Consider the following 27,508-nt stretch of genomic DNA (forward strand, 5'->3'; position numbering starts at 1 on the left):
GTGTCATACCTAGCAATGGGGTCGACCACGCCTCCTCACTGAGATAAAAGTTTCTGTCTCTTCCTGGCTCAGAGTTGAATGTTCCTAAATCACTCCTTAACTAAAACCCCTTGCTAGGATTTGTTTAAGCTAAGTGAGAAGCTCTCTGAGAGGATTCTCAGGAAGTTTGTCTGTCTGTTTCTGAGAAGGGTGAAAATGCCTATATGCTTAATTGTAAATTATAATTAGATTACTTGTATATGTCAATGAAATATGCAGAGCCTGTCTTTCACTCTTCACATAACAGGCTGTTTGCCATACCTACACAGAGGTGGTTTCAGTTGGACTTCAGGTGTTGCTTTTAGAAAGTGATCTTATTAGCATTAAAAATGGATGCTTAACTAACACACAGGCACCAAAAGAAAACAACTTAGTGCTGAGGGAGGCAGAGAATCAGATTCCCGTGAAACCAGATACATTTTTCAATATTAAAATAAAGTACCAACAGCTTTTGTGATATATGACTACGTTTTATAGGATTTCCAGAATCCCGAGCTAGAAGGTTCATTATATGACTCTTATATATGAGCATAGTAGTCTGAGCTGATGCAAGGGGCTCAAGACGGGTGGCGTCCTGTTATAGCTCCATGGTGAGGACTGGCGACCGGTGGCGTACTGTTATACTGAAACAAGGCTCAGATAAAAAAAAAAGAGTGCCTGGCATCTGTTTGGGCATGTGAGAGTTCAGAGAAATATCTCTATGGTCTGCCTGCTTTCAAACTAATCACAGACCACCAGCCCCTCGTTCCACTTGTGAACTCCAGAGACCTTGACAACTCTCCAATACGCTGCCAGAGACTTCTCATGTGGTTGATGAGGTTCAAGCTGGAGCCTGAGTATGCACCTCCTAGAAAAACTCTGGTTGTAGCAGACATGCTGTCCAGTAGCCACTAGCAGGAAACAGGCAATAACAGAGACAGCCACACAGATGTTGAGCGTTACGTTGCTGCAGTGATGAACAAATGTGATGCTAAATGTCCTAGTGTTGACGACAAAAATTGACAGCAAAAGGCCAACCCCTTTCAATGTACCTGATGAATTCTTTGAGTTTCTCGTCCGTTGCTAGTTTCTCGTCGTGATGAGAAACTAGCAACGGACGAGAAACTCAAAGAATTTAACACGTCAAAAAAATAATAATCCTGACACTCCACTCCTTAGCCGTAAACCTGCAACCAAAGTCACTGAACCAACAACAAATCAGAGCTAAGAATGCTGTTGAGAAAAGTAAGCACGCCTACATGTTTCAAGACATCCCGCAACACTGCAGCAGTGAGACCCTCTTCTTCTCAACAGGACAATCAGAAGACCTTGTCTCGGCCTGTGGCATGCAGGGGAGAGCACGACAGAAAGACCAAAAGAAAAGCCTTTACTCTTATTGATAACTTCTTATTGAATGGTGGGCTGGATATTTCTCACCTTTTTGTAATCAATACAAACAGCCCATGAATTAAGATATCTGTTATCTCCGCCTGTAGAAGAGCTTTCTATATCTCATGTGTTTCATCTATTCCTGGTTACCTTTTCCCATTCCTTTTTTCTTTACCTGTTCCTCTCCTTTAGCCATGCCAAGCTTCACTAGGTCCCCTGATGACCAGATAGGGATATCGGGTGGAGTGGCGTCATTTGTGTGCCAGGCAATAGGTGATCCCCAACCTCGCATCAAATGGATGAAGAAGGGGAGGAGAGTCAACTCAAGGCGCTTTGAGGTACATCGCAGTAAAGGTCCTTATATCTCCCTGCCAGATGTGTTTCCTATTTAGAAACTTTCTTCAAACTGGCTCTCTGCATTCTGTGTGTCTAAAGCCTGGCACACACTAAACGATTTTTAAAATCTTAAATGATTTTGAAAATGTGAGAGACCCCACACATGACAGCAATCATGACAGATTCACATTTCAGATCTCATGGTGAACAACGAGACGATCAACTCAGCACACCACACACTATCCGATTCATTCACCTACAACCAGAGTCTTCACTATCATAACGTGTAATCTCGCCACACATCTCGGTGTTCTCCCCACACAACAGGATTTCTGATCGTAAATATTGAACTGTGTGTCTCTACCTACCCACCCGTGTTATATGTAAAGGGACCATCAGAAGTAACTAACCCCATTCATACACATTCATACGCTGCTGATGAAGCAGCAGGAGCAATTTGGGGTTAAGTGTCTTCAATCTGCGTTAGACCTGGACTAATCCAATGTAAAATGTGTCATTTATATATAACATACTAAGTAAATGGACTAAATGGACTTGAGCTTGAATAGCGCTTTTCTAGTCTTCTGACTACTCAACACGCTTTTACACCTACACATTCACACACTGATGGTAGAAGCTGCTATGTAAAGTGGCCATCAGAAGTGACAAGTCCATTCATACACATTCTTACACTGAAAAAGCAGCAAGTGTCTTGCCCAAGGACACATCAGACATGTTGCTGCAGAAGCTCGTGATCGAACCGAGAATCGGTCGACTCTACCACTGAACCACAGCTGCCCCTAAGGATTTCGCCTTTAGCCAACTGTCCGTGGAATGTCCTTTTTTTGCACTCATTGATCCATATTTTCATTTGCAACATAAGAGATGAATAAACCAGGTTATTTAACTATGTGTCTTCTAGCCTTGGAATACATTTTTTTTTCTAACATTGGACTTGATCTATCCCTTTACTCAATCACTTAGTCTGCATTCTAGTGACCCTAATATCGATATTACACATGCCCGTTTACAATATGAGAGCTCTCATATCTTAAAGTTAAAAGGACACCAGAGTAGCAACGTTAGAAACGTTCATTTACAACTAGATGATCAAACGGAAAAAACTGAAGGGGTTGTCAGGGAAACTAAAGAGATTTAAAGACCAGTTGATGCTCCAGTCACACCACAAAATGAGAATGTCCATCCATCTTAGCCACTGACCTCCCCACACTGCAGGCTGTCAGACAACTGAAAAAATATTCCAACTAAAACGTTCCTTCTGCATCAGCAAGGGTCCCCACGATCCAAATCCAGTGAAAGATTAAATTAAAAAACATCCATAAAGATACACAGATTTCTTCAAATTTGCCACAGATGTTCCTGATTTCCCATGGCCGCCATTTTCTGTAATAATAATTTTTATATGCTTTCTTAGAGATGCAAATAAGTTTCATAAACAACTATATAAGCTAAAGTTCCAGCCTACACCTTTTGGGTCAAAATGTTTTTGTTTTTTCTTGTGACCGAAATAAATGATTACTACTACTACTACTACTATATACCATTGTACTGTTTGGATCTGCAACTGAGAGCAGAACATTGATAGATTTTTATCCTGCCAGGTATTCGAGTTTGATGACAACTCAGGCTCGGTGCTTCGTATGCAGCCTTTGAAGACCAACCGTGATGAAGCCATATATGAATGCACAGCGTCCAACAGTGTGGGACAGATAAACACCAGCGCCAAGCTCACTGTCTTAGAGGGTAAGACCCGTCTGAATGTCTGCCTTATTGACTTCCTCTTATTGTCTGGACATGCCATTTAGGTCAACGCACTTATACATAAATGATACATGCCAATAACAGCAAGAGGGAAAGACATTTGATATTAGTTGACATTAAAAAGAAAGTTCTGAAGCCAGCTACCTGAACTAACCTCGAATGAAAAAGAAAAGGTGTAAGAAAAAGTGGTAATAATCTAATGTATATTATTCTCCTGCTTTTTCGAATGCACTGAAGTTATCTTTCATAGAGTTAATTTTGTATTACATTCATTCACTCAATAGCGCTGTGGGTTACCTGTTTGGTTTGACAACACTTTTTGGTCAAAATGTTCAAATTCAGTTTGGTACCGTTGTTCAAAATGTGGGAGCTTGCTTTACATGCTTAATATCTCTCTCACTCTTCCTTTTCCTGTCCAGCTTCCCGCCTGGCATATGTCGTATATAAGTGATGAATGGAGATTGTAGACAGGTGACAGGAAAGTTATATTCATGTAGGTTATGGAATCAATGTTATCCCTCCCCCCCAGCCTCTCAGATCACCATCTTTCTACCCACTTCAGAACGGGGAGATGCTGCCATTGCTCCACTGCCTCAGGCAAATGTTGTTTTGTTGCTTGAATACCAGAAGACTTTATTTTACGTTAGACCTAAATAAGCATCAAGGCTGACACTGGCTCGTGGGCCCCAAAGCTAGTAATTATTTCCAAGCAACTTTGAAGTCAAGACAGCAGAGCTGTGGTTATTTGGAAGGGGCGTTCTCTGATGACTAAAGAGTTGGTTGTTTTAAGATCTCGTCATTACAAAGGAAAAGGTCTTAGTTTGTACCAAGAGTATGCTCATCAAATTAAGCAGAGTTATGCAGATTTGGATGTTGAACAAGGCTGTAGCATTGGATGATGGATGTAAAGTATTGGATGTGACAGCTCCGCCTCTTGTGGTGCCTTTCTTATCACTATTAGGACAGAGGGGTGTCTTATACACGGGCCCATTAGGAGCAAATCCATACCTCTTTTCCCCGCTATATTTACATTAGTGCTGAATTTTACTATGTTTCCTAGATGTAGACCTTCACAAGGTTATTGAATAGGGTCAACAAGACTTGTAAATTCCACCAGATGTGTGTTCGGTCCATCTCCGCTCTGTTACGGCAGCAGAGGTTTTCACTTTATTCAATGTGTTTGCTTCCACCGGCTCCATGGCCCTGCGTCTCAGCTCTGGTGACCCTGAGCCCTCCGCAGCAGATACGCAAGACTTCTATTTTTGCCCTGAGCGCAGCGCATCAATGTACCACAGAAAAGATTGAGCTGGACAGGAAGTCAGACACTGAAACAACATTTAAACATCTGCTTTACACTCAGAACAATGACGTATGTGTGTTTGTATTTGAGTTTTGAATGGTTTTATACGGTTTTATACCACATATATCATATTATCTTGCGCTGGCGCGAGTGACACTTTAAAATAATGCGGGAATTCCTTTGTCTCGGCGCTCGTGGCCTGTGGGTGTTGACGGATGAGGGTGCACGGAGCCGTGACGGACCGGAGTGCCCACACAATGCACACGTATCTGGTGGAAGTTCTGGAAGGAACAGTAGAGCTCGCTCTCTGTTCTGTCAGGGATTAGTTGAATGATGTCATTATCCACTCATGATGCATCTGTCTCAGTGCCAGTGTTTGTTTGCCCTTGTTTTGCCTCAGAGGACCAGATCCCTCACGGATTCCCCACCATAGACATGGGCCCCCAGCTGAAGGTGGTGGAGAGAACACGCACTGCCACCATGCTGTGTGCGGCCAGCGGAACCCCTGACCCCGAGATCTACTGGTTCAAAGACTTCCTGCCTGTGGACATTGACAGCAGCAATGGCCGCATAAAACAGCTGCGTTCAGGTAAAGAACTCCTGTCAACATGTTCAAAGACGGGTTGCTGTGGGCTTGACAGAAAAGGCAGCGAAGAAAAATAACACCAAATTGTGAATCCACATGTCATGTGTTGGTGTTTGTTAAAACTAAATAGTGGAGCCTTTTAATCTGATATACCTTATATACTGGTGCACCTGCTGAGGCGGCTCCTGAACGGACGGAGAGAAATGGTTGAGGGAAGTTGTAGGTTTTATTTGGTTTTGATGCCCGTTCAGGTTTTGATTTTTTGCCCAGGCAGTAGGGTGAGGCTGTGAGGTATTACAAGCTGAACAGTCTGAATATTATTTTCTACATTTTGGTGTGTACTGTCACATGCGGTCCTCATGCAGACAAACACTTGCAGATGGCAGAAGCATTCATGAAAAAAAGGTACATTTATGGTCTTGGCCTACACAAGGCAAGTAAAATATCAATGTGAAGTCATCACTTCACCATTATTTTATATGAATTTATCCAAATAGTGTTTCATTTAATACAAAAATGAAAATAATTTGCCATGACGTAATTTAATCTTGATAATCCATTTGGAAAAGTAATCTCTATTTTCGCTGATGTTGTGCCTCTACAAACTCAGCTCGGTTATAAATTACCACTGTATGTTTCTACCACTGAGTGACACATTAAAGACCTGTACATGCTTTAGCAGCGTACATCCTGAACAGTTAGTGCTCATTGTATTGGAGGATTGGAATAGAATCAGATTATATTACCTCTGAAACATTTGGTATTCATGTCTCTCATAGAGCAACAGTGACTGTACGATCACAACACCATCAGTCACTGGAGTATAAAGATACATCTCAAAGAGAATTGTCCTCAGATACTAATAAATATTAGACTGCCATGGGTAAACAATGATAATAATATATCTAATCAATGGTCCTCCTTAGCAGCTTAGATGTTCGTGTGATGAACTTTCATTGTAGCAGATAGGTACATAAATAAAAATAGACAAAAGCTTGATTCAATGTTGTGACACAAAACTTTTATCAGTGACTCATGATCAAAGTTGCTGTGATTTTCTGACCAGATATATCAGATGAAGTATCCTGACGCTGCGTCAGAAAAAGACATCCCTTCCATCTTGTGAAAATATAATGAAGTCATATTATTTTTCACAATAAAAAACAAAAGTGTGTCATGTCATTCTGATTTCATGCAGAGGTGATGTGTGAATCTTCTGGCTGTAGGGCAGCTGTGGTCGGAGCCCCGACGGCGTGTCGCAATGCAGCCGGGCCCGATGAAAGCTGATGATGTTCCCGTTATCATACCCAGGGACACACAGCTTTCAGGGCTTCCTCACCTCTTTTTCTTTGTTAACACCGGCTTGGTTTATTATTCAGATTTTAAGCATCTGTATAGTAACCATTCCTCTTCCCACTGTTTGCTGCATATGACCTGATATGCCCAAATGGTGCCATTAATTAACTTACAACAGGGACGTGCTACTCCTGTGTAACTATAAACTTCAGTTTGATTTTCAAGTTAAAAGAGCTTCAAATATAATGAAGAAGAGGGTCTGAAAGATCTTTTAGCACTTTGAGATTAGTTTTAGTTTTAGTTTTAGTCTAAAGATACAATTAATTATTATTAGTATTAATATTCAAACTTGAGTTTCCAACAAATGTGCTTTATCTTGGGATGTTCCCGATTAGCTGGTTGAACAAATACATTCGGCATACTTGTCAGTCGGCACCAGAATGACTTTTTTACAATTCTACAACTGATTTATCAGACAGTTTCTAATGAAAGTGAGGTACATCTGAGAGTAAAACAACACAAGCAAAGAACAAGAGAGGAGGAAAGTAAGTGCTAACAAACATACAAATAAGAGACAGAGTATAGGGAGGGTCGTCCCTTCACCATCCCTACCCTCCTAAAAATGGCAGCAAACTGCTGAATATTGTCAATCAATCATTGGTGTGAATCAGAGGAGATTTAGAAGTGGGTTTACCCCATGGAGACTGAAAAATAAGTGGGTATACTCCGTACACCTGTGTATACACAGTACACACAGTGCACTACCCCACTGGCTCTACTACCTGAATGTAAACAAGCAAAGTGGACAGATAGCATCATAGGAGCTGCATGATTTAGCAATATTTTGATCTAGTAAATGAAGATGAGGCTGTATGTAGGCTGTGTCAGGTTAAACTGGTATATAACCATTTGACAGGAGCATAACCACATTTCACCAGCAAAGTGGACCGAAGGCTGGCAGTGCTAACTTTAGCCGCACTTTGCAAAACAATTAGCATTTATCCGATTTTGAAATAAGCCGCTATAGGAACATCCCTATCTACTGTGTATGCCACCTGCCCCCTCTAAAGGTTGTATTTACCTTTCAGGCTAAAATATAGCACATTAAAAGAACTAATCAGAAAGAGATTTTCATATTCCTTTAATGCAATCCCCTTTTATAGTGTTACTTAATATAAACACCGAAACCCTTCAGGAATGTGTTAAAATTGAAATGGTGAAGGTCCTCAGTGTATTGAACCATTTAATCTGATGCAGGTCTTAACGTATGCTACCCATGCGGCTCTGCAACTGTTATGAGAAGGAGCCAGTCAGATCTGTGAATCACAGTTGTTGAAAATTCAGAGTCGTGTTTGTCAGCAATTATAAGATCATTTCAGACAGAACTTTTTTTAGATTTAGTCATTTTAGATAATAAATAAATCACTGGTCTAAAAATAGCATTTTGGAAGACAGAGTCCGCACACCAGAAGCTGCTCCAATTCACATTTAATGAAATGTATCACCACGTGTGACGTTTGGGGCCCTAACCCTTCATCAAGCTAGGAAACACATCCCTATATACAACCGCTGAGGTCACCTGACAGGTCATGTAATACAAAGTCAATATACAATGTAAATATGAAGACAGTCATAGTAAAGGACTACAAGACCTATGCATAGAAGTATTACAATAAATATAAAATATACACACGAATATACAAAAAAAATCCCATGTGTTAAAATAATAATTGACACATCATGCCCAGATGAAAGTTCCTTTAACCAAGAACACTGTTAGGGTAATATGATTGGTTTGGTTTACATTTTAACTTATTAAACATTAAATAATACATTTTCAAGTCAGAGGGTATTTGTCAAACCAGGTGAGAAAAGGGGGGGGGGGGGGTCCATAACTTGTGTTTTTCCCCTCTCTCTGTTTTCCTGCCACTTTTCTCTTTCACTTCTTTACCACCTTGATCGTTTTACTAATGGCTATCTCTAATCTTATTTGCATTCAAATTACCTCTCCAGGTGGTACACCAATCAGAGGTAAGAATGCTGAGAAGAGAAAATGTCTACATCACTGCCCACTCTCCTCCATCATCATCATCATCATCATCATCATCATCATCATCATCATCATCATCTTCCTCCTGTCATCACAGTGTCTATCTCTGTCCTCTTTCCTAGCTTTCACACTTTCTCTGCAGGTGTGTGTGGTCAGGAAAAAAAGACACAAACAAAAGCCATACACATGCAATTTGCAATTGTGCAATTAAAATCACTGTGCATAGTTGACAGAAAGTAGTGGACTAGCACACAGAGAAGGTTTAAAATGATTTATAATTCAATCTTTTAGAATCAGTATGAAAGCAGACACTCATAAGGTGATCACCGCATGGGCAAAGTGGGCATGTACCTACGGCCCTGGAGAATGTGAGTCTTGCCCTAAGATTTATTAATATACATATATTATTTATTTATTTAATTATTTTTTGCGATTAAAATATTGGACTAAATATTCATAGCCTTCTTGCTTCTCGTGGTTTTTCAGTAAAGGTACGGGACAGTCAACGAGAGAGCGAGCTGCAAGCCGCACACAGCTGTTTCTACGGGCTAACTGCAACTACAAACTATTTATTGTCTACAAAAGGAAGGAACAATAACTGAGAGACTGCTCATGTGAGCCATAATATGAGGACGTTCCAAATTTAGCTTGCCTGTTTTACCTGGTAAGATTGTGCAAGGACCAGAATGCACCATAGCAAGTTAACGTTCCATCTTTTAGTTTAACCACGCGGACAGCTCTTATAGGATTATTAAACAATAAATGGGCTGTGTGATTGTGAGCTGCCCTGTGCTATTGTGTGACTAAACTCGGCTTGGGGATAACACAAGCAGTGCGAGTATAATATTTGTGTTCTGTGGTTAGGGGTCCAAAGATAGTTTGTGTCCAGGGCCTGTGGTCATGACAATCCATCCATGTTCATAAGTGAGGATAGAGAGAGAAGACAAGCTTTTGATAAATCCAGAGAAGATAAATAAAGCCTTCAAGAATTTAAATGGTTGAATTAAATCTTATTTTCTGATCTACCTTTTTTCTCCAGCAGCCAAAGAAGAGGTTAGTGTAGATGAGAGGAAACCAGATTGGTCCAATAAATGAGCAACTTGATTTTTGTAACATAATTCAGAGTTCAAATGACGGTACATTTCAGACATTTGTTTGGCTAAAGTGTTCCAGGCAATGAGAATTCAAATCATGTTAAAAGCTACTTTAAATAACCAAACTTTAAACATGATCTCATGAGGCATGATCAGCAACACACTTATTAAAATCATCAGAACAATATAGACGCACATCAAAACTTACCTATCATCTGAGAACTGCCAAAATGAATTTGACACAACACAACTCTTTCTCTATTTGTCTTGTTATTATCTAGCTTAACAAGCATATGTTAAGCACATGTTGCCATGGCAGGATATTGCCAAGTGTTCCAGCAAATCAACGTTGATTTCCAGTACTTACATTAGTTTATAGTTTCCATGATCAGCAGGTATGCTAAAGAGCAGCATCTCACTTGAATTCCTTCTAAATCTTCATTCATCCTCATGGCTTTATACAGTTCATGTGCTATGTTTCGCCACACAAAGGGTACACCCACCTTTTCAGTTGATCTCAATTCAATTGGTTTTGATAAACAGCTTAAAACAACCCAGTCATAAAAAGGGGGGAACTGCACCAGATGGGGAGGGGTCCTGGTTACTGTCTGCACCATATCACAGGGGATGTGGCTGTACCCATGCTTTTTATTTCAATGATTGCTTTTCTTCTTAATCAAGATCTAAACATTGTGTTTCAAACCCATCCCATGATGCATTTCAGGATTATATTCTGAAATATGTACATAATTTACATTTTATTTTTCACTATTCTACTGTAAAACTGCATGACAATGTTCACTTCTATGTCAAGATAGGATATAATATTAGTGTTTTCTATTTGATATCTTTACACTGTACGTCTGAATATTGTTGTTGGTAATGTTTATGGAATGAATGGATATCCTCGTGTCAGGTAAGTCATAAGCAGTGTGGATCTACTAAATTTGTGGTAACTAGTAAAAATGTATCCAGTAACTTCCCAGATTCTATAACGACGTTACAATTACTGAAATGTAGAAGCACTCGTTACTTTATTTGAAACGGTCGACAACAAACCAGAAGCTGGTTTTATTGACATTGATTCGATGGATAAGGTAAAACCTGATTCACGCTTCTTGTGGTCGACGTCATCGGTGCGTTGCGGATGGCGTGCACGGTCCCTGATGCGAACGTTGAATCGTTTCATACTGATTGCGGCCAGAGCGCTCAACTGAGGAACGGACCTCTTCAATAGACCTTTGAACCCCTCCAATTTTAAAGCTCTGTCAAAATTTGAACGCCGTAAAGTACTTCCAGGCCCTGTTGCAACGCGGTTGGTGCGACCCCGTCTGCATTGTTACAAAATCTTTGAGGTGCGTGGCTGGGCGCTCAGACCCTCCACGGACCCTCCTCACGCTCCTCAGGTTTTACGCTAACGTCAGCACGGTAGCATCCTGGGAGAAAGAACACTGCGTGCTGTAAACAAACACAGGCAGGTGATCATTCAGCCGAGAGCTTTCTGTCTCAGGAATACCAACTATTTTCCTCTGCTCGACTTAAATGGCAAGAATATAGCGGTGAGTTTTAGTCTATATTGTGCAGGAAGGAAAACTTGCCGCACAAGAACCAAGCACCGAGCGAAACAACAACACGCTTCTAAAGAGCCCGGTGCTACAGACACCGAAGACCACAGTTCAGCTCACGTTAGCTCAGCACCTAAGGAGGAGACACTCCATCCAAACAGCCGGCTTGATTTAAAACACCCCCTGTTCCACGATCTGTAAACCGGATTATACTGATAGATATGTTTTGACTTCATATCAGCTCTTGAGTCTGTTGCCTTCAGAGATCTAATCGGTAAATTACCTACAAATTGAAAATTACTATTTTCTGTTGACTGTTATTTGAAATGTGCAAGTTGGCACAGCACAATTTTGCCCAATAATGTTGACATTAATATGAGGATTGAAGTAAAAAAGAAAAAAGTTACTTTTCCAAGTTGACCAAGTAAGTACAGACTGTCGTTGTGAAAAAACATCATGTAGCTATCAGTTCTGACAAAGCCCAGGAAGACACTTTGTTTTTCACTTGTGGGTTAGAACACATTTGCTGACCTGATGACTATTAAGAGAAAATATTAAGCTAGTGTAGGTCTACTTATGGTCAACATGAGATTACGTCAACTTTTTGTAAAAACAATTAATGTTGAGCTCTCATGCGTTGTCCTTTAAACGTCTCCAGTTGTTTGAGAGAAACTGCTGGTCTGGCTCTGGACTATGTGCTCGTTGCTCTCATCACTTATCCTCATCAAAACTCTAGATAGTAATGAACAGTCCTTGGTCATGTTATATTGAAAATCATTGGTTCTGGGACCGACCGATTAATCGGCCAGCCGATAATATCAGCCGATATCATCAGTATATCCAGTGACTATCTGTATCGGCTAATTTTATCGCAGATATCTGCAGATAATACTAAATAATACTATAATTATTAAAATCCAGTCAAACAGCATTTCATTTGAGTTTCATTATATTACACTAGCAGTTCTCTTTCACCAGCAGAGGGCGCTAAATGGAAGTATTATTATCATTAAAGGGGCTATATGTAACTTTTTACATGTATAAATCATTTTTATCGCCCATTAATAAGCGAACGGTTAACTGATGTGGAAAAGTAGATGTTCACTGTCTATCTGTGTTGCCTGTATAAAATGTTTCCCCGGGTCGTATTTTCCACGAACGTCCTCCTCACTCCGCTCCGCTTACAGAGAGCAACAATACAAACTCATCACACACTCCCGCTACAGCCAGAGGCCGCCCTCCACACTTCTATCCGCCGTAAGAGCTCTCAAAGGTGGACAAACTCATCACACACTCCCGGTCTTCACCTCCACAGCCAGAGGCCGCCTTCCACACACTTCTCCCAGAGACACACAGACTCCTTCACAGGCTTTCACATGTGTATGACCACTTACCTCCTCTGTAAACATTATGCCGGTAAATATCCAGTGTTTCGCGGCCGAGGATGATGCTCGTTTGTGTACTTACAAGCACGTATGACGAGCACGCGAGGGAGAGCGAGCAACAGGTTACTGGTGCAGTTCGCCTAACAGCCATGTGGTGTCGCTGCAAACGCAGTATTTTTGAAAGTTACATCTAGCCCCTTTAACAATGCGGTGATGCACATATGCACGATTACTTTCCACTTGAGTGACCATCTCGTCTCCTTTATCTTTTCCAGAAGTGTTTGATAACTGAATTTGAGGGATAAACGTTGTAATGTATGTAAATCTATATCTATCGATCTCTAAAGATTGAACATAGACCAAAGAAAGATATCCTAATATTGGATTTTCTCTCTTCCTAATATTGGTATCGGCCCTTAAACTCTCATATCAGTCCATCAACAAAGACTTATAATCCTAAATACTCTTCTTATGGGACTGAAACAAAAAGTAGGGAATGAAATTGGAGATCATTTATGTAGTGAAAGTTTTGTGTCAGAATCAGATGACTGTAACACCTTGTCTTTGCGGTGTTTATACGTGTGGGATGTAACACCTGGTCTCTTTCCTTAGGAGCTCTTCAAATTGAGAACAGCGAGGAGTCGGACCAGGGCAAGTACGAGTGTTTGGCAATAAACAGTGCTGGAACTCGTTACTCGGCCCCAGCCAACCTTTACGTTCGAGGTAAGATTACCCATTACCTATTGCCATTCAGATGTATGCTAACAACAATGTTCTCTCTGATCACCTGCTCTGCATCGATACACTACCCTCGAAATTCCTATGGAAAGGCAAGCTGAGGACCTGTATTCAACCTCCATACAAACCCGTTGATCTGTTTAAATGATCTAGATATTTTAAGGAGTGCATATGTGAAAACGGCTTGTGATAAGAAAGTAAACATGATGTGCTATTTCTGCGTATCATTTCAAGATTCCTGTTTACAAAGTCTAACCTTTAACCTCTCCAGGTTTTCCTGAGGATTATGTTTCTGTCTTCAACCTCAGTTTAAGTTTGAGCAAACACAATGTATCCATATATTGTTTTCCTTGTTCCTCTTCCCATGTCCAATATACCTTTTCCACAAATGTGTAAATCATAAAAAAATCTAGATAACTGTGATCATCTCTCAAATGTCATTGTTGAATATGCCTTTCTTCTTTTTTTACCTCTTCTGTTGGCAAAACTATGTATTACTAATGTTGTTTTTCAAAGGTACCGTATTGTGTGTCATATCATAAAAATGAGAATTTAGTTATTTACTGTATGTCCATGATTAACTTGTAGCAAAGAGATGGTCCTCTTGGTCCACTTAGCGATCAAGAGAAATAGAATAGCCATGCGGCTCCATGGTATATGCTTGTGCTTCTAGAGTATGCAAAAGAACAGGATACGGCCCCGTGTCCACCTGCCATTTTTTCCGGGCAGAAAAGTGCTGGCTGTAGGAGTGTTTGCATCTGTGTTTGTCTCTAGGACAACAGTCTGTTGACAACGCCCGCTGAATGACCGACACTACTCCGTTACTTTTTTACCTGATCAGACACGGAGCAAAGAGTATGTGAGTACAAGACACGATCCTTAGTCGGCAAAACTAGCGGGAATATCATAAATTCGGAAAATAGCGTCAACAGCGCCTTTCTGAAAAGTTAAACGGTTTTCAACTTGAGCGCTCGAAATGAAAGACGCCGGGGGCTGCGCTTTTTCTCCAGACGGCCGCTTTCTGCTGAGAACGCTCTCTCCTCATTGAAAACGGTTGAAAAAAGAAAAAAACTGCCAGGTGGACACTGGGCCTTAGGCTTCGCTTCACAGTTTGAGTGTCTTTAGTATTGATGATATAACCACATGTATAATTCTGCTTATGTTTTTCTTTAAAATGTGTCCTAAGTGCTTTGAGTGTTGCAAAATGGTTTATGTATCTTTGATGTTTTTTATACTGTATGTGTGTGTGTGTGTGTGTGTGTATGTCTGTCTGTCTGTCTGTCTGTCTGTCTGTGTGTGTGTGTGTGTGTGTGTGTGTGTGTGTGTGTGTGTGTGTGTGTGTGTGTGTGTGTGTGTGTGTGTGTGTGTGTGTGTGTGTGGTGTGGTGTGTTGACATTGTACAGGCTATTGTCTCTACTGCTTTGTCTGACTCCTTTGTGTACCCAGATATTTGCCTATTTTACTCTGTTTGTTTCTCCTTGTCTTCTTCCTCCTTCTCCTTATTTTGCCTCTCTTATTATTTCTATATTTTTCCACTTTATCTTCGATCCATAATCATTGCATCCAAAATTATAATACAAATCTCACCCATCAGATCAACGGGAAGGTTGGTTTTTTTCACTCTTTACCCCTATAGAGCCAAGGCCTGGCAGACTGGAGCCGTGCTGCGCCGGCATCTTGCTTGGCGCCTTAGGCCCGTCCCGGCCTTTTTTACTCAGGAATCCCCCCCCCCCCTTTACCCTGCTACATGCCAGTACATTCTGCCTTGTCCATCATCATGTATAACTCCATGCAGCCTGCTCCTCTGAACTTTGTGAAATGAGCATGTCGTAAAAAAATATTTTTATTTACAACACTCACAACAGGCCCTCTTCTACAAAGACTTTTTCAAATTTCACTTAAATAATTTTTTTAACAAGTGTCAACTTGTCTAGTTGAACTAGATGAGTACAAAAGAGCTAACCAGTGATCACCCACTTTTTCGGTGGCTCTGGTTAATGAAGTAAATTTCCTCGTTCGAATCCTCCCTTGAGGACAACAAATCTTTATATCAAGGGATTGAAGCCTGTAACCATGGCTACCAACTACCCCAATACTCGTAACTATAGCAAACTTTAATTTGGCGTTAAACAGAAAAAAAGGCAAAAGTTGGTATAACCCTGTGTACATAATTTTCGTCCTGAGTCCAGCAACTACCCATCCCACAATCCATTGCGAATGAGATAGTTTCTTCTTAAAAATAACTTTAGTCGTTGTTATCGTGTTTATACTGTTAATGTAAGTTTTGTACTATCTATTTGTTTGTGTTGTGGAAAATATAAACTACATTCACGGCGGCATGACAAGGTTATTAGTAGATTTCATGTTAGCTAACTAACTAGCTAGCCTGCTAGCGAAACTATCTGTTGGCATCCGGCGCCCAGGGGCGGGAAACATTGCCATGGTAACAGCAAGCTCAATCAATAAGAGACGTCGTGATGACACTCTATGATTATGGGCAGTGTAGTTCTTTGCCCCCAATATAGCAATTAATATATTTTTTCCTAAAACAAGGTTGATATCATACGAACTTGTGTCTCCTACAGGAGCGTAAACCAGCCTTCTTGATGTGGGTACATATCTGTAAAGTAATCTGCAATGCTTGCTCACTTCACAAAAATGTGTAACTGTGTCATCGCCATAATGTCTTTAAAAGCATGCAGATCACATTTTAATTGTCTTGACAAAATCAAAGGCATGGTTCATCCCAGTTGTCATCTGCTCTCTGACCATCACTACACAGAGAAGCATGCTCGGAGATAACACTGCTTTTACTTTGCTGCAGCTCAGTTCATGGAGTCCGTTGTCCCTTAACCTGAAGGTTGGGGGTTCGATCCCCAGCTGCTGCAGCAACATGTCCCATGTGTCCTAGTTCGTTACTTCTGATGGTCACTTTACATAGCAGCCTCTACCATCAGTGTGTGAATGTGTAGATGTGACCTGCGGTGTAACAGTGCTTTGAGTTGTCAGAAGACTAGAAAAGCGCATTACAAGCTCAATTCCATTTACCATACCTGTGGGTCTTTGTAAATTATATCATAATACAAATATATATTACATATAATATAACAAAGAGGACGGTCCAGGCCTGCTCTTTTTGTAAAGTGCTTCGAGTCGATGTTAGTTATGAATTGGTGCTTTACAAAGATGACGATTGAGTGATTGATATTCCTGTGGTCAGAGGTGTGTGACGTCAGGACCACCCTGATTTCAAATAATAAATATTAAACTTGTAAAAGTTTTATGATCTGATATTCTGTTGTGTGGATAGATCCCTGAGGACAGCTGAGCACCCACTCTATGGATTGGGATGTGAACTAAACAATTGGGGAACAAGCTGTCTATAGAAGGAATCACAATGTCCACAGCGAGTCAGCTTTTACTCACCTCCAGCTCGCTCTGCAACATGTACAGCCCATGTTTAAGACACCACCGTGTCTCTATCCATAGTTTTGCCCCTTTCTTTGTGGATTTACAGTAAAAAGTAGTCCAAAAAATGTTGCAAATTCTTCCTGACCGTCATCTTTACTATGAAGTTGCGTTTGACCAAGACATGTTTTGCAAAATTTCAAGGTTTGAGTCAGTGCAGTGGTTGTGCATGAATGTAATCTGTTACTATGTGATGAGCTGTCTTTGTCGTTAAGGCTTTGTTTGGTCCTATGGAACTTCTAGGAACTGTTGAACCCTCCCTCTTTTTGATTGGTTCCCCACTGCAGGAAGTATGAACCTTTTTTAGTTCTTAGAACCCGTTTAGAGGAACCTTTTAAGCTCCTGCTTCAGAGTAGGTACCATGGCGTTGTGAATGCCCCATGGTGTGTCGTTTTCAGAGAACTCCTCATAATGAAGGTTCCTCATCAAAAAGTCTGTTCAGTCTGAAAACACCTACTGTTGCTTTCCACACACTGTGGGAACTAAACTGTTAGATCTATGATTATTTATCCTCGTGTGGGGTCTCTGCCACTTTTAAAAATATTTTACCGTGGGCCTGGCTTTACATGTGATGTTGCTTAACAAATGGTTTTTAATTCTCTGCAACCTCTGTCGGACTGGAGGCTAGAAAAACATTCCATCGTTTTCATTTCTATAAAATGTGATATTCCTTGTGTTTCTATCAGTGTAAGACCTGACGTTTATAACATGTGATTTGGCACTAGTCAACAAAGCTAAGTGATGTAGTGGATATTACAGTAATACTGATTCTGAACCTCACTGTTACTAGCCAGTTGGACAACAGTTACTTGGCATCTTAGGTCATCTTCATTCCCGCCCTCCCCCCTTTTTTTATTGTTTTTTTTTATCTTGCATGCCTGCCTGTGTCTGCACTCTGAATATTAAATCTAAATATAAATGTATGTATGTTTCTATCTATCTATCTATGTGTGTATTATTTATATATCTGTTTATCTATCTCACTATCTCTGTATCTCTATGGTAAACCTCTTTATCTACATATATCTATATCACTATCTCTCTTTATCTTTATATCTCTCTCTATTTCTCTATATCACTATCTCTATACCTCTACATATCTGTATCTCTATATCACTATTTTTACATCTCTCATTATCTCACTATATCTTTCTATATCACTATCTCTCGCTATCGCTACATTTCTAACTCTCTGTCTAGATCTCTATCCATCTTTATATCTTTATCTATGTCTCCAAATCTATATCTCTATGTCTGTATATCTCCATTTCTGTATATTTATATCTCCATCTTTCTATATCTCTACCTGTATCTATATATATCTACATTTTGTATATCAATATGTCACTATATCTTTATACCTTATCTCTATTTGTATATCTACATCTATATATCTCTATTTGTATATCTCTATCTAAATCTGAAAACTCCCTTTAAAGTTATTCTCTGAAAATCTCTCATATTCTCCACTCAAGCTGAACATTGTTTTTATTTTAGTAAAATTATATCTCTTAACTGATTTTCTCTTTTGTTTTCCTTTCATCCCATTTAATTTAAAATTCTACTCTAAAATAAAAGTCAAAGCAACAATATGTAGAATTTCGGTTTGGTGCCGACCGATCGTAGCCCTAGTTTTTGTGGTGTGTCCTGCTCCGCCGCTACCTATCGGCCCCTGTCGGCCTTTCTTGGCCAATTCGACATGTTGAATCGGCTTCGGTGAGAGAGATCTCTCTGATTGGCTGTTCAGAGGTTTCATTTATCTCCAGCTCTCGACACAGGTTCAGGAAAGCCCCTTGAGCATGGCGCTGTTAGTATCCATGCTTTCACCCATTAGTGTGGTTTCTCCTTATTTGTCACGTCCGCCTCTTCTTTTCTTTTTCCACTAAAAGACCAAGGGCTGACAACAGCAGCGCCATTTTCAACTTTTTATCAGATATTATTCTGGATTAGCAGGCTACCTATAACACGAGTGGTGACCGACAGTGGTGTGAAAATGGTCTTCTCACAACGGACTACCGCCGCCTGCTGGCATGGAGAGTTACTTCCTCTCATGCATGTGCAGAACGTACGTGGTGGTTGGCTGTCTGCTGTATTTTTTGCGGTGTGTTCAAGTGCAACTTTTTGGCCATTTGTTTGCAAACCTGAGACATGAAGTGGGTTAGATGACTTTCTGCAAGCGGTAAAGCTGCTAAACATGAAACAATAATAACGATACAGCCTAACGTTATGTCTCAATCTGTTATGAATAATACTTGCAGGAATGTATTCGGCTGTCAGGTTGTTGCTTTCCAATTAGCTAGCTAAGAAAAAAGAGAGTGACCGAGCAAGAAGCAGAGTGTACAACTCTGAATATATTATTCAGAACAGACTGATATGTAATGTCAGGCTCTACCAGTATCAGTGTCATTGTTGTCTCATTTTTACAGTTTTGCCGAGTGTAGTGAGTCATCTTACTCAAGTTATGTCTCAGGTTTGCACCATCTTCAAGTTTAACGTTTTATACGTTTGGAACCTTACAAACCTATCCCAACTTTTATAATAAATTCCCCTTTTCAGTGTAACCATTTAGCCACAGCCCATAGACATCAAGGCAGTTTGCAAACCACAGGTTGAAGACCATGCAGAGTCATATTTGAGCAATGTTACTGTAGCTTGTCAGTTGACATGGCTGTTTAGCTTCCCACAACGTCTTTGCTGGATACACGTTGTCTAGTGGGGTTAGGCATAACAGCACTATTTGTTATAGTGCAGTTGACAGAGCCAAAGTGCACCAAAACATGTTGCTTTAAGACTTGCTTTGGTGCCCAATGTAATTTAGGATCCTGCCTCACTCCCCCACTGCAACCACACACATCCTGGGTCCTCTCCAACTTCCTGTCTTTGCTCCTGCAGTTCGACGTATGGCCCCCCGTTTCTCCATCCCCCCTACCGATCACGAGGTAATGCCAGGCGGGAGTGTCAACCTGACCTGTGTTGCAGTTGGTGCTCCTATGCCGTACGTGAAGTGGACAAGCAGCGAGGTGGAGCTGACTCAGGAGAAATTGGTACCCATTGGTCGTAATGTCCTGGAGCTTACCAACATATGGCAGTCTGCCAACTACACCTGTGTGGCCAGGTCCTCCCTAGGTGTCATAGAGACCACAGCCCAGATCACTGTCAAAGGTAAGAAAAACTTGGAAATATAAAAAAGGTGTATCACAGTGTATTCATGGCTCCTTCGTTGTTTTCCGAAATGAAACCAATTATGAAAGAAAGAATAAAGGATAAAAAAGTATTTAGGCTAAATTTAGTATTTAGGTTAAACTGCCATAACGACTGGAGCAATGTTACCACACATGGTACAGGCATGTGGACATTAACCTGCAAGAAGAACCGAAGGCTGGCTGTGCTAGCTCTGCTAGCTCTGCTAATGTTAGCCACACCGGCAAAACGAATGGCACAATTTACTCGCAAATCATTTTAAAGAAATTGTGCTCAATTTGGATGGTGTCTAAGTGTTTTCTCATCTTCAGTCTTGAATTTAAATTTAACCAAAAGCAAAATGAGTACCTCGAGCATCCCTAGTATTATAAAAGTTGTGCTCAGTGTGCTGCCTTTGCACTGATCGAAGGAGGAAAGAAATCAACTCCTGAATGATATTTTACTGAAGATAGACAGACCTTCATGTTAGGAGGATAAAAAAGGAGACTGGTTTTCTTGACTCTTCTCTCTGTCTCTGCTTTTTAACAGCTTTGCCCAATCAGCCCACCTCCCTCATTGTGACAGAAACCACAGCTACTAGTGTCACCCTGACCTGGGACTCCGGCAACCCAGAACCAGTCTCCTACTATGTGATTCAGTACCGAGCCAAATTGTCTGACAATAGCTTTCAGGAAGTAGATGGAGTAGCAACAACTCGATACAGCATTGGAGGCCTCAGTCCCTTCTCTGAATATGAGTTTCTTGTTATGGCGGTCAACAATGTCGGTCGAGGGCCTTCCAGCAGTATTGTTAACACCCGAACAAGCGAGCAAGCACCCTCATCAGCTCCTCTTCATGTCCAGGCACGAATGCTAAGCTCCAGCACAATGCTGGTCCAGTGGGATCCTCCAGAGGAGCCCAATGGCCAAATCATTGGTTATAGGGTCTTTTATAGCTCAGAGCATGACGCCCCTCTCAGCATCTGGCTGAAACAGGACACAGATGACAGCCAGCTCACCACCATCATAGACCTCACTACAGATATCACCTACAGTTTGAGGGTGCTGGGCTTCACCTCTATGGGAGATGGGCCTCTCTCTGATGTTCTGCAAATTAAGGCCCAGCAGGGAGGTGAGGAAATCCTGTGAAGCAGTATTGGATGCTTTCTTTTTCAACAGGATGTGTGCAAAGACACAGTTGGAATAATTATTCTGACAAAAAAAGAAAAATGTCTGAATGTTATTAGGGTCAGAGGAGCATTTCCAATGTTAAATTAAGCTGTGTCACAAATATTGCAGGGGTGGGGTTTCCAGGGCTGGGGGTGAGGCTTGAACTATTTGGAGTTGGCAGGCTGATGGTCTTTGTATGTGGTGAGGCAAATTGGCAGAAGGAGAAGGTCCTGGAGACAAGACAACAGGTGTAAGACACAGAGGCAGGCAGGCAACAAAAAAAACAAAGTTTAAAGTCATGCAGCTGTGGAGCTGTGGCTCAAACAAACCAAGAATGGCACAACAATCCGGCAGAGAGTGTTGGTGTAGGGTTCTTGTAGGTGAAGTTGATTGCTCGATCGTGGGCAGGTGTGTAGATTGCAGATTCATTGCAATCTACACACACCTCCATACAAACTGATGTCATGGAGCAGGTACTCTGACACTGCGTTAAGCAGTAAATTCCTCAGTTCTATTGATGAAGAAAGATGATTTCACCTGCTCGTGCTTTAACGCATGCATGGTCTTTTAATCTTAGACCCGGGCGTTATTGAAATCCACTCAGAATGTGCTGAGATCTGATCTGTTCGATTTGTACTCTGATATCATGGCAGTGGATATCAAACAGAAAATGTGAATCTCTAACCAGGTCCAAACACCTTAATGCAAATTTTTGTTAAAATCTGGAATCGTTCATCCGGCTATGATCCTTAGCATAACATAAATGTGTATGGGGTTTACACTGCATGATAAAGTTGTTGTCTTTCTTAAATGTGGCCAGGGCTTCACTTCACTTTTTTCAGGTTCATCCTCAACATTACCCGGCTTTAAGATAGGTTCAAGTTTTGGTCTGACTCAACCATCTCCATCTCCTATTTGAGTGTGTACAGATGTTCTCTTCCTCCTCACAATTTATCTTTGTTCCTGACTGTCACATGTTCCTGATTGGGTGATTCACAGCATGTAGAGACTTAGTTATATGTTATGTCTGACTTGAAAACTAGTATAAACTACGTATTTTGCCTAAAACATTGCTTCTTTATGTCCTACCTCCCTGCTTCCTATTATCTGTATTCTATCCTGTCTCTGTTAATGTTTTTATCCTTTATCCTCATCTCATTCTGTATGCCTCCAGTTCCAGCTGTACTGTCTGGTTTTGAAGCTGAAGCTGAGCTAGACTCACGTATAATGGTCTCATGGCTTTGGCCAGTCCATGACCCTGTAATTAGCATTGACCTGATCTACTGGGAGGCCAACAGTCCCACAGAAAAGGTAAGGAACACCCTATCACACTACTGAACTGGATAGATTTTAGTCTTTCAATAGGTCCAAAAACTTTCTTGTGCTAAAAATATGTTTCCTGAAATATCTAATATTTGTTCCTCTTCAGTGTCTAGGACATAAAGAATGTATATATAATCTTTTTAAATTACAGCTGAATTCTTTGTTTTCATGCACTTTATTCAGTGAACTATTATTTGTATACCTAACCCCTTATTTGTTAGAAACTGACAGTTTCAGGCTTTATTTAATATTATGAAAATGGAGGTAGTTATGCAAACATCACATAGGTGCAGGGCAGTGCAAAATCAGCATGCTGAGGAGGAAGAAGATAGGCCTGCACACTTACCACAAAAAGTCGAAACATTGTGATCAATTTAAACTTTTGTGGCATTTGAGTAAGTGTAAGCCTATCTTGTTCCTCAGTCTGCTAACTGACTTCCTGGGTGAAAGTATATCCCCTAGCACTCTGAAGACTGCTAACTCCTGTATATGAATCATGTGAAAGACAGGAAGTGAGCAACTACCATCCCATCAGTATATTGCCTGCCATTTCAAAAGCTATTGAAAAGGTTGTTGCTGAACAACTGGTAGCTCAACTTAATAATGAAAATCTACTGCACCCTATGCAATTTGGGTTTCGAGCAAACCATTCCACTGAAACGGCATTCAAGGCTACTTCCTTGAAGTTGTATTTCTCGACCTGCGCAAGGCTTTCGATACAGTTAATCATTCAGTACTCATCTCCAAATTGTCTAAATTTAAACTCTCTGCTAACGTTGTTAACTGGATTCAGTCTTACCTACTTGGTCGCTCCCAGTGCGAACAGATGAATTATAAAACATCGTCACTAAAAGCTTGCGTAATGGGAGTGCCAAAAGGTTCCATCTTGGGACCGCTGTTGTTTAGCGCATACATCAATGAGCTCCCATCTGTGTGATGATGTGGGGATGACACGGTCCTATATGCATGTGGGAAAGACCCTGAACAAATAGCTGCCAAACTGTCATTAGCAATGCAAAAAATGATAAAATGGCTAAGATGGCGCTCCCCTGTGGGCGACATAGCGTAACTCTCCGAGTCACGTTTTATGTAGTTTTCATGTTATTGTTTTCTTTTCTTTCGTTTAATGTGCGGTACGTTAGGGCTAGTGTCAAGTATGATCGGGCAAAACTGATACAGCTTGGTGAGATGAGTCACAACATCAGGACATTTTAATGCCAAACTGCTCGACTCGAGTGCAGTGTATATCCAACCCTGTGCTAACGAGGATAACACACTCAAAGAACTGCACAGCATGATCTCTAGACATGAGAACTCATACCCAGATGCTGCTTTCATTATTTCAGGGGATTTTAATCACTGTAACCTCCGGAAAAGTATCCCCAAACTCCACCAGTTCATTAACTTCCCCACCAGGGGTAACAACACATTGGATCACTTCTACAGTAACATCAAAATTGCTTATGCTGCTGTCCCCAAACCTCACTTTGGAAAGTCTGACCACCTAGCAGTCTTGCTGAGGCCTACTTACTCCACAAAGCTGAAAGCAAACCCAGTCACAGTGAGAACTTTGAAGATGTGGACTGACAGTGTACTGGCAGAACTGCAGGGCTGCTTAGAGGTCACAGACATGAATATTTTTAAGGAAGCCACAACAAACATTGATAAATACACGGACACTGTAAGCAGCTATATAGACTGGTGCACCTCCGTTTGTATTCCCTCCCGGACCATTTGTGTGTTTCCTAATCAAAAGCCCTGGTTCAATGCAGGCATACGTATGAAGATCAGGAGCCGGTGTGCAGCTTTCAAGTCAAGGGACACTGTGGAGTACAAGCAGCCTTGGTACGAGCTACAAAAGTCCATCAGAGCTGCAAAAAGAACATACTCCCAAAAACTTGAAAGCTGCTACAACAACACGAGGAGTATGTGGCAGGGAATACAGTCCATCTCCAACTACAGAAGTAACACAAACAGAGTCAACGTTTGTGACTCCATCCTACCAGACACACTGAACAGTTTCTATGGCAGATTTGACAAACAGAACAGCGACACCCCTACAAAGTCCCCCCATAACCCAGAGGAGACCGCACTACAAGTAACACACACACAGGTCCTTCGGGCTCTGAAGAAGGTGAACCACCACAAGGCTGCAGGCCCTGATGGGGTGGCACCAAGAGTCCTAAAAGCCTGTGCTGAACAATTGGCAGAGGTGTACACAGACATCTTCAACACCTCTCTCAGGCAGGAAACCGTCCCACGCACCTTTAAATCATCTGTCATAGTTCCCGTCCCTAAGAAACCACACACAACCACAATGAATTACTTCAGGCCAGTGGCACTCACGCCGGTGGCCATGAAGTGTCTAGAGAAGCTGGTTCTACATTCCATCAACTCTGTGGTTCCATACACCATAGACCCCCTACAGTTTACTTACCGCACCAACAGATCAGTGGACGACGCGGTGGCCATGGCACTCCACTCCACACTGGAACATCTGGACACTAATAACACATACGCAAGCCTCCTCTTTTTGGATTACAGCTCCGCCTTTAACACCATTAGGCCAATGAAGCTGACTGGGAAGCTAGCAGAACTTGGAGTACCAACACCCACCAGCAACTGGATCCTGGACTTCCTCATAGACAGACCACAGGTGGTGATGATGGGAAACAAGGTCTCTGTTGAGCTCACAGTCAGCACAGGAACCCCCCAGGGCTGCTGCCTCAGCCCAAAACTTTTCTCACTGTACACATATGACTGCGTGTCCCCCCAGGACAATAACAGCATCATCATTAAATATGCAGACGACACAACCATCCTTGGCCTCATCAGAGGGAGGGATGAGTCCTCTTACAGGGAACTGGTCCACAAAGTCCCACTACCACAGCTTTTCCCCTGCTGCTGTGACACTTGTAGCACAGGACATTAAGATGGGAAGGAAGTACTTCACCCCACTCCTCACAGACTAAATTGACCGCTGACCACCTCACAGTGCAATACAAGTGTGCAATATTAACCTTAAAAACAAAAAACAGTGCAATTATATAATGTGAAAAATATGTGTGCAACAACCTCAGGTGCAATAAGAGATGTACAGAATCAGAATTTGAGGGACAAGAAAACATATTTATATTTTCATTTTATTGTACAGAGTTTCCCTTTGTAATTTTTTGTATTATATCTTTGCTTTAATACAGTGTATAGCTTCTGTACAGTTTATTTTATTTTACTTAGTTAAATAGTTAAAAGTTGTTACTACAACTTATTTATTTTTTATTTTTACTTTTCTACATTTTTTTTCTTTATATTGCTATCCTATTTTATATATACTTTAACTTTTTTGTAGAGCTGACTCAGGGAGAAATGCACAAAAAATTCCAATGTACCTGTACTGTCCTGTACCTGTGCAAATGGCAATAAACATATTTTCTAGGGCTGGGCAACGATTAAAAGTTTTAATCGCGTTAATCGCATTGTTATACGCAAAATCCAATAATGAATTAAAAAGTAGTGTATAGCGCACTTTTATTGTAAATGTACTTCTCAACTTAAACAATGTAATCAAAGCAAATAAATACAAAACTAAAGCTTATTGCATTTGTTGCAGTCTGGACACAGAGTGGTGTGGGTCTCCTCTCTGCTCTCTGACTGACAGCCTGTGAGTGCTTTTGGAAGGGGGAGGGGCTCACGGCAGTACCCGCTGCTCATTGAGGACAGTAACTGCAGAGCAATACGTGCTTTCACGTCAGTTTCTAACACCAAAAAAGTCTCCAATAACACCAGAAAAAGTCGCTAGATTTGTCGCTAGTAGCTGTTGACAAAAAAAAAGTCGCCAAGGGGGTTTGGAAAGTCGCCAGATTTAGCGAGAAAGTCGCCAAGTTGGCAACACAGTTTCCTCTTTCCTGTGAGCGCCGCAGCAGTAAGCAACATACTAGGCTCGCTCACGATGGAATTTTACAAAATAAAAGCCAGTGAGCAACAGACTTTTACAATAAGAAAATAAATAATAAAAACTGCGTTAATGCGAGATAAAATAATTGTCGGCGATAATTAATTAATCAGTTAACGTGAAAATAACGCGTTAATGTGCCCAGCCCTAATATTTTCTATTCTATTCTATTCATGTCTGACCCTTGATACTGACAAAACTGTGGTCATGTATTTTGTGAATAAACACAAATATATGGTTTTTCCAAATATTAATGTAGGTGGGCAAATGATAAAAAATGAGTTTAATAGTGTTACACTACACACTACACTACTAGCTAAATCTGGTACAAAGCATCTCTTCTCTTCTGAGATTAATGTTTTTTTGTACACTGTCCCTGATTCAAATAAACTAAACTATATTTCATATTATACAATCTTTTTGAATTTAATTTATACACTGTTGTCTGCTTGCAGAGTCTAAGAGTCTTTGCAGGAATCATTAGTTTCATCGTATCAGAAATGTTTGACTTCTGGATTTTCTTCAGTATGAATTTTCCCTTTATTATCTGCTGCCTTACAACAAACAGGTTCTTGTTATGGAACCAGAACTACCACTGCATCAGTCCAGTTTGAGGAATACTGAGATTATGACGATAGATACTTTCAGAATCATATTTAAGAGTGTTTTCCTTTTGGTGTTTGATCTCATGGTTTCTGTTTTTGTACAGCATAGGATTAATTTCGACCCAACAGGCTCCTACGCAGTTGATGGTCTCAAGCCAGATACACTATACGTGTTCACCCTTGCAGCAAGATCTGACATGGGTATAGGACTCTTCACTCATCCTATTGAGGCCAGGACTGCCCAGACCTGTAAGTACTGCAGCCCTCTTCTA

At 41.0% G+C, this 27,508-nt stretch overlaps 1 protein-coding gene across 1 annotated transcript in view; it reads left to right on the forward strand.

Annotated features, from left to right (window-relative positions):
- Positions 1 to 27,508, forward strand: part of LOC132958564 (receptor-type tyrosine-protein phosphatase F-like) — an 86,048-nt gene that overhangs the window by 25,931 nt on the left and 32,609 nt on the right. The window contains exons 3-10 of the mRNA XM_061031491.1: positions 1,600 to 1,745; positions 3,366 to 3,507; positions 5,226 to 5,414; positions 13,414 to 13,524; positions 19,900 to 20,169; positions 20,737 to 21,318; positions 22,531 to 22,667; positions 27,341 to 27,485. Of these exons, the coding sequence (XP_060887474.1) occupies positions 1,600 to 1,745; positions 3,366 to 3,507; positions 5,226 to 5,414; positions 13,414 to 13,524; positions 19,900 to 20,169; positions 20,737 to 21,318; positions 22,531 to 22,667; positions 27,341 to 27,485 (1,722 nt within the window). The remainder of the gene's footprint in view (positions 1 to 1,599; positions 1,746 to 3,365; positions 3,508 to 5,225; positions 5,415 to 13,413; positions 13,525 to 19,899; positions 20,170 to 20,736; positions 21,319 to 22,530; positions 22,668 to 27,340; positions 27,486 to 27,508) is intronic.

The sequence above is a fragment of the Labrus mixtus genome, chromosome 3 (assembly GCF_963584025.1).
Source record: "Labrus mixtus chromosome 3, fLabMix1.1, whole genome shotgun sequence".
NCBI classification, from domain to species: Eukaryota; Metazoa; Chordata; class Actinopteri; order Labriformes; family Labridae; genus Labrus; species Labrus mixtus.